Here is a 17298-nt window from a genome sequence, read left to right on the forward strand (position 1 = left end):
AACCCACCTCATTTAAAAAAAAAAAAAAAAAGAATTAGGAACTCTGAATTTGCTAAGAAATTCTAACAGGATAAGAGAGCCGGGTGTGGTGGCATGTGCCTGTAGTCCCAGCTACTTGGGAGGCTGAGGTGGGAGAATCACTTGAGCCTGGGAGGCGGAGGTTGAAGTCAGCTGAGATCGTGTTACTACAGTTCGGCCTGGGTGACAGAGCAAGACTTTGTTTGTAAAAAAAAAAAAAACCACACAAAACAAAAAAAACAAAACAAAAAACCCAGAAACAAAAAACAAAAACCCAAACCAAGAAAATTAAACTAAAATAGAGAAATAACTAATTGTATTATATTTGTAATTTAGTTCTTCTGCTCCCCCTTACCCCCAGCCCCAGTCCATGACATTTACTGTAAGGTTGCTATCTTACTACACTGTGAAGAGGACATTCTTAGGTAGTTGTCTATACTCCTGGGCTAGGGGGATATAGCCAACACCCCTTGCTGACTACTAATTCAATATGCCATCGCAAGATTCACTGCTTCTGTGAGCCACAGTGTGAGGCTGCTTAAGTGAGGTATCACACTGCATGAAGATACATTTTCACTGAGGCTAGTTCAGTTCAACATACATTTACTGAGCTCCTATTTATTCCTGGCACTAAGGAAACAAAAAGGAATATTCTTAAAGAGCCTGAAGTCACATGAAGGAAAAGAAAGACATATTAATAGATAACATCAATATCACACAGCACGTTTAAAAAATAGGTAAGTACTTGGAAAAAAGGGGGGCACAAAAGAAGGGTGCCTGGCCAATGGGGAAACTAAGCCAAGGTAGTTGATGCTTTATATCTGGATCCCTAGGCTTTTAAGACCCAACAAAATTATAAGTTTAGTAGTATTGATTATGATCAATGACTAGACTTACATATTTCAAAAATCAGGAAGATATGGAAAATAAAAGGAATTAAATTGCAAACGAATTTGGAATATCATTCTTTTTTTTTGGTTTTTGGTCACTGTTTTACGATACTGGTTCTTTTTTTTTTTTAACTTAATTTTAAAATTTTTGTTTGTTTACTTATTTATTTAGAGACCGGGTTATGAGACTGGCTAATTTCTGTATTTTTGGTAGAGACGAGGTTTCGCCATCTTGCCCAGGCTGGTTTGGAACTCCTGGGCTCAGGCCATCTGCTCACCTTGGCCTCCCAAAGTGCTGGGATTTCAGACATGAGCCACCATACCCGGCTGGTTCTGGTTCTTGTATTTGGAGCTGGGTCTCCATGGCTGGTCAAGTAGGAGAGATTACATAATGCTTAAAATCATATACTCAATCTCATGACCTATTCATCTGCACTGTAACATTAAAGTTTTCCTATTTAAATCACTAATTGGCTCAGATGAATTGGCAAGACCAAAGCTTGCCACTCTAAAAAAAAAAAAAAAAAAAAAAAAATTACAATAGATCACTGTACTCCTCAAATTTAGCTTGCATAATTCAGCCTCTATTTCATGAAAGAATTCCTCTTGTGCATTTATTCCTTAGCAGGCCACTGGAATAGAATATGCCTGATTGTTTTGACATGAAGACACTGTACATTTTTCTCACCAAAATGGCTGGAAAGAGCAGGTACGAAATCGTCTTTGATGTTTGTTGGCTTTTTAAAAGCCAACGATTGTGAAGCCCTTGTAAGAACTGGGAAATACTAATACCTGCAGTCATAACTGCAGGTTTGTGACCCTTGGCCTTTCTTTTAGCTTAAAAGGATGAGGAAGTCCTTGTTTTCACTGCTTTTTGTCTTTTTTTTTTCTTGGTGGAATTAAGGATACATTTAATATATGTTAAATTTTTATGTGAAACCTGATATCTGCAAATGAATATAACTATATATATGTAGTGAGTACAAATTAAATCCCCCCTGAACTTATAAAATAGGACATTAATAATACCATTGCATTTACTTATGCAACAGGTAAGCTGTGCAAAAAATAACTACTCTTTTGAATTTTGTGATAAACAATTTTTTCCAGTTTTACCACTTATATATTGTACAGTTTTGCTTCTTTTTGAGCTTTATAAAGTATCACATTGCATGCAGTATTCTGCAATTTCTTTCCTTTACTTTTACTAAGATAAAACTATAGTGTTCCATGTTGTTGTACTTATTTATTTTAATGCTATAAAATATTCCATTGCATAAATGTACCACAATTTATAGATCCATTTTCTTGCTGACGGGAATCTGGGTTGTTCAATATTATCTTGCACAAATGCAAGGGTATCTCTAGGTAAATACTGAGGTAGGAGTGGGAGGATGTGCTAGGTTGTGGAGAATGTAAGCTCCAACTTTCTAATACTAAGTTTTTCTCCAACTTGGTGATGAATCAGTTACACTCTTAGAAGCAGTGCACAAACATTCTTGTTGATCCATATCCACAAAGATAACTTGGCATTGTTGGTTTTCTTAATCTTTGCCAATCTTGTGAGCGAAGAATGGTAACTTATTATGGTCTTCATTTGCATTTCTCTGATTACTAATAAAGTTGAACATCTTTTCATACATTTAATTGCTATGTGTGTTTCTGTTGAAATATTTCTTCATATCATTTGCCCATTTTTCTACTGGGATGTTTCTTTGTTATTGATTGTAGTAGTTCTTTATCCTGAATGCATCACTAGTTTAATGTTTTATAAATTTATTTTCTCAGTATTTGAACTCTTTTTACCTTTCCTTATGAATAGAAGTTATTTTAACATAGTCAAGTTTATTAGCCTTATATTTCGTAGTTAGCACTTTTTGCATCTTAATAAATATATCCCTGCCCAGATGTCATAAAGATATCTTCCTGTACGGGATCTAGAAGCTTTAAGCTCCAGCCTTTTATGACTTTAATCCGTTAGGAATTGCTTTTCAGTTGGTTGCAAGGAAGACATTCAATTTTATTTTATTTTTTCAAATGGGTAACTTATGTCCCAGCAAGTACTGAAGGCCTATTTTCTGGATCTGCCACTAACTGCTTTCTCACTTTAGTTTGACGAACATTTACTGAACGATTGCTTTTCATCAGGCACTCTGCCAGAGGTGCAAAATAGAATCAAACATGATACCTCCCTCCCTTGAAGGGTTTAACAAACAGTCTACATGGTTTTTGGCAAGCACTTACCCACCAGTGATGTGGCTCTTGGAAAGTTATTGTTTCTGAGCTTCAGTTTCTCCACTTACATTATAAAAAAGCCTACCTCATTAGATTGGAATCAAGGTTATATGAGTCATATTGCTATACAAATGTAAGGCAGTCTTAGTAGTCATATACTGGGAGAGAGAAAAGAGGACCACAACACACTGGTTAGTCTTACCCTCTACTGTAATTTCTTCCATCCATTTAGTCAACAAATTATTTGTTTTGAAGGTTTTAAAAACTTTTTTGTGGGTATACGGTAGGTGTATACATTTATGGGGCACATGAAACGTTTTGAGACAGGCAATCAATATGTAATAATCACATCACAGAGAATGGGGTAACCCTTCCCTCAAGCATTTATGTTTTGTGTTACAAATAATCCAGTTGTACCTTGTTATTTCCAAATGTACAATTAAGTCATTATTGACCATAGTCACCCTGTTGTGCTATCAAGTAGCAGGTCTTATTCATTCTATTTTTTTTTTCTTTCGGTTCTCATTAACCATCCCCACCTCCTCCCCTATTTTGAAGGTTTTGAAACATGACTGCTAATTAAATGATACTCCCCAGACTGAGATGTGGTGTCCCTTGAATCTGGGCAGAATGCAGTGACTTGTCAACCAATATGGTATGGCAGAAGTGATGTCATGTGACTTCTGTGACAGGTCATAAGTGCAAAGTAGCTTCTATGTGGCTTGCTGGAACACTCGTGTCAGAGCAAAGTCTCATGAAAGAAGTCCTACCATCCTGATACCACCACGCTGTAAGAAAACCCAAATTAACCCACACAAATGGACCACATGGAGATGCTCTGTGCTATGGACTGAACTGTGTCCTTTCAAGTTCTTTTGTAGAAGCCCTATCCCCAGTGTGGCTGTATTTGTAAATAGGCTTTTGGCAGGTAATTAAGGTTAAATGAGGTCAGAAGGGCAGTTCTTAATCTGACAGGATTGTGGCCTTTCAGGAAGAGAAGAAGAGTTCTCCCTGTCTCTCTCTCCCCTCGACCTTCCTGTCCCCCACCTCCCAACCTGTACCATGTGCACACACTGAGGAACGGCCAGCAGGGAAGGGAAGCAGCCATCCGCAAGCCAGGAAGAGGGCTATCACCAGAGCCCAACCATGCTGGCACACTGATCTTGGACTTGCAGCCTCTACAACTGTGAAAAAGTTAATTTCTGTCATTTAAAGGATTCAGTCTATGGTATTTTGTTATGGTAGCCCAATCTAACTAAGACACTGATATCATTTGTCTGTGGCCCAACCAAATCTCATCTTGAATTGTAATCTGAATTTTAATCCCCATGTATTGAGGGAGGGACATGGTAGGAGGTGATTGGATTATGTGATCAGTTTCCCCCATGCTGTCACGATAGTGAGTGAGTTCTCACAAGACCTAGTTGTTTTATAAGTGTCTGATGCTTCCCCTGAGCTCACTCTCTCTCCTGCCTGGTGGAGCTCCACTAGGGCACTGCCTAGTGGAGCTGTGAGAAGAGGGCTACTGCCCCCCAGACTCCAGAATGGTAGATCCATGACAGCTTGCACCCTGCACCTGGAAAAGCTGCAGGCACTCAACACCAGCCTGTGAAAGCAGCCGCAGGGGTTGTAACCTGAGAACCAAGAGGCAGAGCCACCCAAGGCCATGGGAGCCCACTTCTTGGATCAGCGTGCCCTGTATGTGAGAAATGGAGTCATAGGAGATTTTGGAGTTTTAAGATTTATGACTGCCTGGCCAGATTTTACACTTGCATAGGGCCTGTGGCCCCTTCGTTTTGGCCAATTTCTCCCATTTGGAATGTGAACATTTACCCAATGCCTGTACCTGCATTGCATCTTAGAAGTAACTAACTTGTCTTTGATTTTACAGACTCATAGGCAGAAGGGACTTGCCTTGTCTCAGAGGAAACTTTGGACTTAGACTTTTGAGTTGTGCGGAAAAGAAAGAAAGATCAGACTGTTACTGTGTCTATATAGAAAGAAGTAGACATAAGAGACTCCATTTTGTTCTATATTTGAGATGCCACTAATCTGTGACCCTACCCCCAACCTTGTCCTTGCAAGAGACATGTGCTGTGGTGACTCAAGGTTTAAAGGATTTTGGGCTGTGCAGGGTGTGCTTTGTTAAACAAGTGCCTGAAGGCAGTATGCTGGTTAAAAGTCATCAATATTCTCTTAATCTCAAGTACCCAGGGACACATACACTGCCAAAGGTCGCAGGGACCTCTGCCTAGGAAAGCTAGGTATTGTCCAAGGTTTCTCCCCATGTGATAGTCTGAAATATGGCCTCGTGGAAAGGGAAAGACCTGATCGTCCCCCAGCCTGACACCCGTGGAGGGTCTGTGCTGAGGAGGACTAGTACAAGAGGAAAGGCGGCCTCTTGGTGGTTGTTGGCGTTTGAGATAGAGAAAAGCATCTGTCTCCTGCCCGTCCCTGGGCAATGGAACATCTCAGGGTAAAACCGATTGTATGCTCTGTTTCCTGAGAAAGGAGAAAACTGCCTTAGGGCGAAAGGTGGGACTTGCTAGCGCAATGCTGCTCTTTATGCACTAAAAAGGTTTATGAAGGTGTTTGCATATGCATATCAAGGCATAGCACTTTCCTTAAACTTATTCATGTCACAGAGATCTTTATTCATATGTCTTACTGCTGACCTTCTCCCTATGATGATCCTATTATCCTGCTACTTCCCTTTTTTCTAAGATGGTAAAGGTAATTATCGATAAATACTAAGGGAACTCAGAGACCGGTGCCGGCGTGGGTCCTCTGTATGCTGAGCGCCGGTCTCCTGGGCCCACTTTTTCTTTCTCTATACTTTGTCTCTGTGTCTCATTTCTTTTCTCAAGTGTCTCGTTCCACCTAACGAGAAACGCCCACAGGTGTGGAGGGGCAGGCCACCCCTTCATGAGTTCATGCTGGAATGAATTAAGACTATCGGGGACTGTTGGGGAGGCATGATTGGTTTTGAAATGTGAAAAGAACATGAGATTTGGGAGGGGACGGGGGCGCAATGATAGTTTGGCTGTGTCCCCACCCAAATCTCATCTCAAATTGTAATCCAAATTGTAATTCCCACATGTCAAGGGAGGGAGCTGGTGGGAAGTGAATGGATCATGGGGTGGTTTCCCCTATGCTGTTCTCGTGATGGTGAGTGAGTCCTTATGAAATCTGATTGCTTGATAAGTGCCTGGTGCTTCCCCTGCGCTCTCTCTCCAGATACCATGTAAGACATGCCTTGCTTCCCCTTCGCCTTCTGCCATTACTATAAGTTCCTAAGGCCTCCCAGCCAAGTGGAACTGTGAGTCAATTAAGCCTCTTTCTTTATAAATTACCCAGTCTCAGGTACTCTTTATAGCCGTGTGAAAATGGACAAATACAGATACCCCTGAGACTACATGAATAACGACAGATGCCTGATTAGTTCCTACCTGCTTCGACCCTAGTCACCACTGCCTGAAACCACACGTCAGACCCCAAGTCAGAACTGTCCAACTAATTCGTTTCTGAATTCTTGATCCACAGAAAGTGTGAGAGAAAAGAAAATGATTGTTGCTATTTCAGGTCACTAAATTTTGAGGTAATATGTTATGCATCAATAGGTAACTGGAGCCCTTATTGCATGAAGAATTATGAAAAGTAATTTCACTTTGCTATGTATTAATTTTAAGTGGAAAATAGAACTAAAATAACATTTTATCCAATTGGGATAATATATTTGATTATTATATACATTATTGGTATCTTGGGAATATTATTCAGAACATCCTAATTTTAGTAGAGCAGGCCTGAAATTGCTGACATCACATAAATTTAAGATCCTCTTTATCCAGCTTAATGAGGCCTTTATGTGTGGATTTTTTTTTTCTTTCTGAGACATGGTCTCACTCTGTGACTCAGGCTGGAGTACAGTGGCACAACCACTGCTCAGTGCAGTCTCAACCTCCTGGGCACAAACAATCCTCCCACCTCAGCCTCCCGAGTAGCTGGGACTACAGGCACTCACCACCATTCCCAGCTAATTTTTCTATTTTTAATTAATTAATTAATTTGTATTTTTTTTAGATGAAGTTTTGCTCTTGTTGCCTAGGCCGGAGCCCAATGGCATGGTCTCGGCTCACTGCAACCTCTGCCTCCTGGGTTCAAGTAATTGTACTGCCTCAGCCTCCCGAGTAGCTGGGAATACAGGTGCTTGCCACCACGCCCGGCTGATTTTCGTGTTTTTAGTAGAGACAGAGTTTCACCATGTTGGCCAGGCTGGTCTCAAATATATGAAATTTAAAAGTACTCTATGACAAAGAATCTAAAGTGACAAACCTTTCATACCTTGGTAACATTCATAAGATCACAGAATGTGGAATAAAAAACATCATTTCAAATGAGAACTTAGAAATCATGATGAAAATAGGATGAATCAAAGGAAACTAGAAATTCTAGGAAAAAATCCAAATTACATCAAAAAATACAGAACAAGAAAGAAAAGTAATTTGGGGATGAAATAAAATGGGGATACTAAAAAGGCCATGATTCAAATCACATAGAATAACTGCGGTCAAAAGGAGCAAGAAGAACAATTTAGCTAATTAAGAATAATCATAAAGTTATTTTCATAAGTTACTTTCATCAGTTATTATGAATTATACGATTATCAATTACAGGATGAAAAATGCACGTTTGACATGAGAAAATAAACAGGATATACACCTTACATGTCTAAATCTTGATTACACATTGTATAATGAGTTACAAATTAAAATGCCATTTAATTTAAAATATTTCAACTCTTGTCATGGTCTGCTAAAAAGGAAAAAAAGAATTGGGATTCTGCAGAAAGAAACATGCAAAATTAAACACACACACAAAAAATGCCTGGAATTTTAAAACTCTTTTTTTTCCAAACAAATTGCTGAAGTGTCATGAAAATAAACATTGAAAGCAAGGCATGATGAAACTGCTAGGAGGCAAATCAACACTGGTGAAAAGATCAAATACACTTGGGCAGACCCACCTAGAACATTTATCCATAATTTCCGCAAGTCTTCAAAAATGTAAGGATGACAGACAGGAATGACTGGCATACAGCATCAACAGTATGTCATCAATATTATGGTTCCCAAACCACAAGAGATTTAAGATAAACAACTTGATTCCATTTGCTTCTAATTGATTTGGTCTAAGATAACCCTTACATGCAACCATTAAGTTCATAATGTCGTTAAAAAGCCTTAACTTTACAGATGTTCCCTCTTCTACATTCGGTCTTTAATTGAATGGAATTAGCAGCTCAACATAATCTCAACGATACAATTAACATTATGTAATACTATATAATGCCCATTATGGTATTATAATCATTGGAAACAAAATCTAAGAAAATCCAATCAGTATGTTTTATTGATGATTGAAGGTTCTTTTTTGTTGTAGTTTTCCCCTCTTTAAAGGGATTTATAATACCACTTACCTGCAAACGAACAATTCTCTCAAATATATCTCCTCTCATGCTCATCTCAATATCAAAACGAGAAAGTCTTTTGTCTGCTTCTGTACTTGCTGCTCGTACTTCTTTGTCAGAGGATACATGCTGGGGAAAGTCTAGCATGGTCCTTTCCACTGCGGATGGAGACCAAAATATTACCACACAACAGGACTTGCCAAATCAGTATTAAGCCAAATACCTCATACCCAGTGAATTCTCATGCCAATAAAAGTTTTTTTTTAATTTTATTTTATACTTTCTATAAAGGCTCCTAAGGCTACCAAGAAAAAGCATCTAGTGCAGGACTTGGCTGTTCCAGCTGGCATCATTATGAACGGTAAGGATGTGAGCTGAGCACTTATCGAAGTACACTGGGGTATAATTTTTTTTTTTTTTTTTTTTTTTTGTGAGACAGGGTCTTGCTTTGTCGCCCAGGCTTTGTCGCCCAGCCTGGAGTGCAGTGGTGCAATCACAACTCACTACAGCCTTAACTTGCCAGGCTCAAGCAACCCTCCTGCCTCAGCACCCTCCTTCCCCAACACCACTGAGTGTCTGGGACCACAGACATTCAGTTAATTTTTGTATTTTTTGTAGAGATGGGGTTTTGCCATATTTCCCAGGCTGGTCTCCAACTCCTGGGCTAAAGTGATCCTCCCACCTCAGCCTCCTAAAGTATTAGGATTATAGGCGTGAACCACTGCATCTGGCCTGAGGGTATAATTTATCAACTGGGAATGTAGGAAGAGAAAGACACAGTTCCTATACTGAGGCATCTTAGGATCTGGGATGGGGAAAGGGTACATAAAAAGATAAAGACTCCATAGAAAATCTAATCAAAGCAATGGACCCTACCCCAAATGCACACATACATAAAAACATTCAAAATTCCAGATAATTTCAAAGGATTCCCAGAAATCTAAGTGGACACATCCAGTAAGTAGCTAGACATTGGAGACATTCCTGTTAAATAACAATGATAATTTCGTTTGGTTTGATCTTCACATATTAAAGTTGGTTCTTGGGTTTTTCATCAATTTCTATTTTGACTTTAATTGGGTAAAAATCTCTGATGTCAGTGAAATAACCAATACTATACAACAAAAATAAGTATGGGTTTATAGTGATGGTTGTGCTATGCTGTGAAAATAAGTGAATTTTTATTTGATTAACTTCAGTATTGTGAAGGTATTATAAACAGTAAAATTTCCATATGATCTCTAGGAGACCGTAGAGCTATCCTTTATACAGCAAGAAATTATACAGTTAAACAAACTGCCTCACTCATATCAGTCCTCTTAAAACATTGTTACAAATAAAGCTATTAGAAATACTTGCCACAAATACCAGAATAAATCCATAAGGTATATTTTTGAAATATCAAATTATGAAATTATACTTTTAGGATTTAATATATAATTTTATGTCTGTTGGTTAAGGAAAGAATGGAATAGAAAATTTTGAAATTTAATACAGCACTTATTTAAGTGATAATGGTTAACTACATGGTTGCAATATGTTTACTTTTAAAAATTAGTTATAAAATGGTGGCTCATGCCTATAATCCCAGCACTTTGGGAGGCTGAGGTAGGTGGATCACCTGGAGTCAGGAGTTTGAGACCAGCCTGGCCAACATGGTGAAACCCTGTCTCTACTAAAAGTACAAAATGAGCAGAGCGTGGTGGTGCATGCCTGTAATCCCAGCTACTAGGGAGGCTGAGGCAGGAGAATTGATTGAACCTGGGAGGTGGAGGTTGCAGTGAGCCAAGATTGTGCGACTGCATTCCAGCCTGGGCAACAGGAGTGAAACTCCGTCTCAAAAAATAAATAAATAAAATAAATAAAATAAAATAAAATAAATTAGCTATAAAATGTATTAAGAAGGAATAAAAATTGCTCAAAAACTTATATAAGCAACATCAAATGCAGGAGCCTACAATTAGAAACATATTCTTAAACAAAGATGCTGAAAGCCATTTCCTTCCTTACTTTGCCACAAAGACCTGGAACCAGATTTATGCTCTCACTGCCAAACTATAGACAATGCTGATGCCCAGTGCCTGAGACTAGACAAACAAGATTTCAACAGCTACTGTGAGAGGCATAAAGGACTCAGAGAATATGCCCAGATAAGAGAAAGTTAGTTTTTAAAAAATCTATTCCCAAACTCACAATTTTCAATAATTAACCCATAAAAATAAATTTATAGAGGAGCAAGAACAAATATCACATACTTGAAAGTATGCTGAAAAGATCTATTATTGAGCGAAAAACAATTTAAAGTAATTATTTTTAAAAGATTTTGTTTGAGCCAGTCATAGTGGCTCACATCTGTAAGCCCAGGGCTTTGGGGGCCAAGGCAGAAGGATCACCGGAGACAAGGAGTGGGCAACATACATGAGACAAGCCTGGACAACATAGTGAAACCCCATCTCCACACAAAATGTAAAAATTAGCTGGACATGGTGGAACAGGCCTGCAGTGTCAGCTACTCAGGAAGCTGAGGCAGGAGGATCTCTTGAGCCCAAGAGTTCGAGGCTGCAGTGAGCTAGGATTGTGCCATAGCACTCCAGCCTGGGTGACAGAGTGAGACTTTGTCTCTAATGCCTAAGTTATGGGTTGCTATACCATCTTGGCCACAAGTGACTGAAGAAGTGAGCACCTGAACCAAGGACAAACCACATCCATGATGGTACACGCACATGAAGTCGCCAGCTGGAAAAGCTCTGCTGAATAGGGACTAACTCTATCCCTTTGACTGTGACTAATGAAGACAATCAGAGCCTTTTATTCAGGAGTTTAAATTCAAGACGTGTAATAAGATTGAGAAGCCATTAATGAAAGTGAAGCAGTTGCTGGTAGGAGCAGAAACTGAAACAAATGCTGAGATAAGAGAAAACAGCCAAGTCCTTTTTACAGTGAAACATAGAGAATGAAGGGATAGTGGGGAAGGAGATGACCACGTCACTAGTGCTATGCTGGATTCTGACAATCTTTCAAATTACAAAATGCACACGAATGTTTACAATCACCAGTTCTGCAGCTATCTTATATTCTCTTATGAAACCTGGATATACAGCCAAGATTGTCTGTCATAATCATTCTACAAAATATGTCCAACCCTTAGAGGTAACCAAAGGGAATCTTCATTCCTTATAACGTGAAGGGTCTAATATGTTATAAAAATAATGTATGTCAGGGCAGAAAATAGAGAAATACATAAAGAGGAAAGTAAAAATTAGCTATAAACCCATCACCTGATACATTAAACATTCTGATGATTAATCTTATGTGTTAACTTGGAGGGTGTTTTTGATGAGATTAACATTAGAGTGATGAGCCTGAGTAAAGTAGACTGCCCTCTATAATGTGGTGGCCAATATCCAATCAGTTTAGGGCCTAAAAGACTCCCTGAACAAGGGAGAATCCTCCTGCAGTCCCCAGACTTCGGCACTACTGGCTCTTCTGGGCCTCTAGGCTACTGGCCTTTGGACTGGAGCTGGAACATCAGCTCTCTTGGGTCTCAAGCCTACCAGCCCACACTGAGATTCTGGACTTTCCAGACGCCTTAATCATGTAAGCCAATTCCCTATAATCAATCTATCAATCGATCTCTCTCTTCCCACACATACACATATTTACATATATATACTTACACACACACGCGCACACACACACACCCTATAGGTTCAATTTCTCTGGAGAATCCTAACAAAACCGTTGATAAAATTTGTTTATTTTCTTCCAGTTCTTCTGTGTCCTTTTCCCCGTGTCATTAAACACTGCCTGTAAACCATGATTTTAATGATTATACAGCATTCCAGAGGATGGATGTTTTATAATTTATTTATCTAATCTATTGGATGACACTTGGGAATTGTTTCTAAGCCTATGATATGACAAGAATACCTACTTATACATAAATTGATACATGAATTTTCCATATATATGATTATTTTCCTAGAATAAATGTCTAGGTATGGAATTAATGGGAAAGGGTATGAATATCTTAAAAGTTCTGACACGTTGCCAAAATGCTTTCCAGAAAGCAGTGTAATCAGTGTACATTTTATAGCACCTTTGCCAACATAAACAATTTTAAAATTTTACATAATTAACTTTTAAGCAATTATGTAAAAATCAATGCTTGTAAAACTGAAAACCTGAAAGAGAGAAAGCATGAAATGATTTAAGATGTCCACAAAGTGGAACACTGATAAGCTTCTGCATCTGACCTACCTATATACTTTACTTCTATATCTGCCAGTGCCTGCAGACAGTTCTCGTAAGTTACTTCCTCAATACCGAGCATTCCAACAGCATCATACACCTGTTTGGTCTGCACAATGAGCTCCTCAGTTCTTGTTTTAATTTGCTCTGGTGAAAGATCCCATCTTAAAACATTTCTGCCAGCCACAGTATAGGAAGACATTGCCTGAAGAGAAGACATCACTTCTCTTCCTAATGTCATTCTGAGTAAATTCCTGGAACCACCAACTCTAAAAAGAATCAGAAAAAGAATAAGAATTAGGGATTTCAGTTGGTTCAAAGTCAACATATGAATGTGCATTATAAAATTAAATTTTAAATTAAAAATAACTTTTTTTTTAAAAAAACAAGCAAATATTTTCAAGTGAACACATATGCACAAAACTAAGTAACTTGTATTTTCTATTTTTCTTGCATAATTACATAGTTTTAATGAAATTTGTATAATTCAAACACTGAATTGTTTGTGTAATTAAATCATATAGAAAAATAAAGTCAGGTGTTGAAGCTATAATAATTTTCCTTCATAAATTAAATCAGTAATCTTCCATGTCTTTTTTTTAAGACAGGGTCTCATTCTGTTGTCCACGATGGAGGGCAGTGACGTGATCATAGTTCACTGCAGCCTTGACTTCATCGGCTCAAGTGTTCCTCCAACCCCAACCTCCCAAATAGCTGAAACTACAGGGACACACCACCATACCCAGCTAATTTTTAAAAATTATTTGTAGAGATGAGGTCTCCCCGTATTGCCCAGGCTGGTTTTGAACTCCTGAGCTCAAGCAATCCTCCTGCCCCGGCCTCACAAAGTACTGGGATTACAGGTGTGAGCCACTGCACCTGGCCAGTATCTTTTTTATTTTAATATTTTTCCAGTGCTAACTTCCACCTACTATGTACATAGACTCAAAAAAACCTTGCAAGTTTAGCAAGGAAACATTAAAAATGTCTCTTCCTATACTGAACATCAATTTTTTTAACCAAAATTTCATGTAAATTAAGAATGACAATTTGAATTTAAGACTTGAAAAATAAACTCTGGGATAGCTATGGCATTATCCTAAAAGAAAAAAAGAAAAAAGAAATTGTTAAGAATAATGATATCAGTCTTTACTCCCTTAAGACATTCAAACTAGTAATACTGATGCCATGTTTCTCTATCTCTATACACATGCACATATATACATAAATGTAAGTATATATAATTTTAGGGCTTATAAATAAAAATGTTATATTTAGTAGCTAACATTTATTGTCTGTTCAGGCACGGTTCAAAATACTTCCCATGCAATAACTCACTCAGTCATCTAACAACCCTCTAAGTTATATACTGTGGTTAGTCTTGTTTTACTGAAGAGAAAACTAAAACACAGAGAAGTTAAGTAGCTTCCCTAAAGCCATGCAGCTAGTTGTAGGGTCACAGGTAGGATTAAAAGCCAGGCAGTATGGATCCAGAACCCATATTCTTAACCACTATGCTAAGCTTCATTTCTATTATCTTACAGGACCCCAAAACAACCTTATAAGGTAGGTAGGGCATTATTGTATTCTCTTCTAATGAAGCAACTGAAGCCTCAGAGAGACTAAGTGACTTATTTAAAGTCATTCATCCAGCTAATACTTATGAGCATGTACTGTATCCAGTTCATGACAGACGATGGGGATAAATGGCAAATTGTCTTAGACCCTGACATTCTAACATAGTAGAAAGGACAAATGGATAAACATGCAATTATACTACACTGAGATGAGTGTTATGACAAGGGTAAGCAGAGAGAACTCCAAAAGAAGGGAACTCCATTCTGGTCTTGGGGCAGGGCGAATGTGTCAAGAAAGATTTTCTAGAAAGAGCAACTAGCAAACCAACATTTGAACAATGTGTAGGAATTATCAAAGGTAATGCCATAAGGGGAAAGAAGGCTGAAAAGGTAAGTAGAGACATTTAGCAAATGAAGAGCCTTGGGAATCATCAGAACCTCTAACCTTGGCCAGGCATCGTGGCTCATGCCTATAATTCCAACATTTTGAGAGGCTGAGGCAGGCAGATTGCTTAAGGTCCAGGGTTCAAGACCAGCCTGGGCAAAATAGTGAAACATTGTCTACACGAAACATTAAAACAACATTAAAACAACAATGACAACAACAAAAAACTCCCCCAAACATCTAATCTTATTCTGAAGGCAATTCGAGAGCCATAGAAGGGTTTTAATCAGGTGAGAGATACCAGATTTGTGTTTTAGAGAAATCGCTCAAATTATAATGAGTTGAAAGGTTGGTAAAAGAGATCATTCAAGAGAGAAGTTGTTCTTGGGGCTGTAATTGGGGCTCATGATTAAAGTATACAAAACTAGGAAATAGGGGGAATTGGAATGATTTAAAATATATTCAGGAGTTGGACTCAATAGGACTTGGTACTGAATGGATGGAGGTGGTGGAGGTGAGAGAGTCAAGAGAGTCAAGGGAAAGGAGGCTTTTTGGGGGAAAAAAGAGAAACTCAATTTTGGACATGCCAAGTTTGAAGTGGCTACAGAACATGTAAGAGGAATTCATTAATATTAAGTGGTAATCGTATTTATAGGAGTACCCAAGGGAGTTGCAGAGAAGAGAAAAGTATTGGGGCCCTAACTCTAAATATGATCACTGAGGTAGAAGGAACATTAGGCCAAGATGGGTTCTAGGAAGTTGTGACAAGTAAGCAGTGAAAACAGCACCAAACATACAGATGTTGAGAAAAACTGAAAAGTCTTTGTTGAATACAGCAGCAGAATGCCATTCACGACTCTGGCTAAAGCAGTGTCAGGGGAGCAGCAGGGGTATAGGTCTGACTACTATGATGGAGGAATAAGGAAGAGGTGAAGAACTGGAGACAGTGTGCATCTAGGCAATTCTCTGTGGATTTGGCCACGGAAAGAAGAAGAGCTAATGCAGTGTAGCTGAAAGAGGTTGAGACACAGAATAGATACATTTTTCACATAGGAGAGACCTAAATACTGACCTCCTCATCTTTACTCTCCACAAGAACTCATGTCCACATACTAGTTGATGCTTACAACTTGAGGCTGCCAGGCTATTTCTAATACATTTTCACATTTCTTCTTCCACCAGTTGAGTTACATACTAACTAACGGTTAAGCCTGTTGTTCCAAAACCTGTTTATGCCTGTTATGCTTATTTTCATGTAATTTAAATATTTGACTGATTAAATGTATACGAAATTTAAAAACTTATTTCTGGGATACGTAAAAGGTTTCAGAAATACTTTAAAAAAGAGAGTTACAAAAAAATTCAACTCCCACAAAAAACTTGTCCTTATGAAAGATTGGGAAAGGAACTGTGACAATTCAGAAGGCTTCTGAATTCATACTACTTATATGTTTCTTATACTCATGTTCCACTTTCGAGAAGCTGAAACTGGAAATCAAAGATGATGCATTATAGGTGTAGTTTATACAAGGACAGTAAGAAATGCCAATCAAATCATTTATAGTCAACAAAAGGCCTTGGTTTTAGATCAAAAGATTTGGGAATAAATATGTTTTAAATTTGCACAAAATATTTAAGAAATTTATCATAGTTATGATACTACTTGAAACCACCTTTTTTTCCAATTACATTATTAAGGTATTTAGAGAGACTGAGCTCCCTACAGAGATAGGAAGAAATGGAATATAAAACATGATCAATGTTTTAGACAGAAAAACTATAGTCTCAGTAAAATCAATAAAACAGTAAAATGGGAGTAGTCAGGTTATAGTAAAAATGTGAGATATCTGAATTTAAGACCTCAAGGATTAAGCAGTTTCTCTGCAAGAGTGTAAAGAAACAAGAGTCTAGTTTGGATAAATTGCCTATGTGAACACTGGAGTTAGCAGACTGATGGTGGATCCTGGGAGGAGAAAGGAAGACTGAACCAGGAACCCGAGTACCTGAAGAAGGAACTCCCAGCTGACTGGGGGAGACAACATGAGCAGGATATAAAATGGGAAAACCAGATCATGAGCTTCAAAGGTGTTTTTACACAATGAAGAAGTGCTGGACATCACAGTGGTTGCAGGGGGGCCTCTGGGGGAAAAGATACTGATCTTTCCTCCTTACTTTGTGGTATGGGGTGTGGGAGGAAGAGGGATGCATGCGAAATATTTTTGTCAGGATTCAGTGGATTTTAGAAAAGGTCAGGAAGAGAAGCGAAGATCCAGGGAAGAGTATGAAAAAGTGGAGGAGTTGATTTACCATAGGACAAGGGTTCCAGAAATAACAATGGAGAAGTCAGTGCAGTAGATGGTTAGATACAAATTGGTTATCTAGCCATTAACCTCTTCCCCTACCTAATTATATGCACATCTTCCTCTCAACACTCATACACCCCCAACACAGTTCATGTTCTTTGAAGGTAGC

At 38.4% G+C, this 17298-nt stretch overlaps 1 protein-coding gene across 4 annotated transcripts in view; it reads right to left on the reverse strand.

The window, feature by feature from the left end:
- Window positions 1-17298, reverse strand: part of NLN (neurolysin) — a 103215-nt gene that overhangs the window by 56962 nt on the left and 28955 nt on the right. For all 4 annotated transcript variants that reach the window (XM_050793739.1, XM_050793740.1, XM_050793743.1 and 1 more), the window contains 2 exons: window positions 12874-13133; window positions 8623-8771 (listed from right to left, as the gene is read on the reverse strand). In XM_050793739.1, coding sequence (XP_050649696.1) covers window positions 8623-8771; window positions 12874-13133 — 409 coding nt within the window. The remainder of the gene's footprint in view (window positions 1-8622; window positions 8772-12873; window positions 13134-17298) is intronic.

Source organism: Macaca thibetana, chromosome 6 (genome assembly GCF_024542745.1).
Source record: "Macaca thibetana thibetana isolate TM-01 chromosome 6, ASM2454274v1, whole genome shotgun sequence".
In the NCBI taxonomy this organism is placed as follows: Eukaryota; Metazoa; Chordata; class Mammalia; order Primates; family Cercopithecidae; genus Macaca; species Macaca thibetana.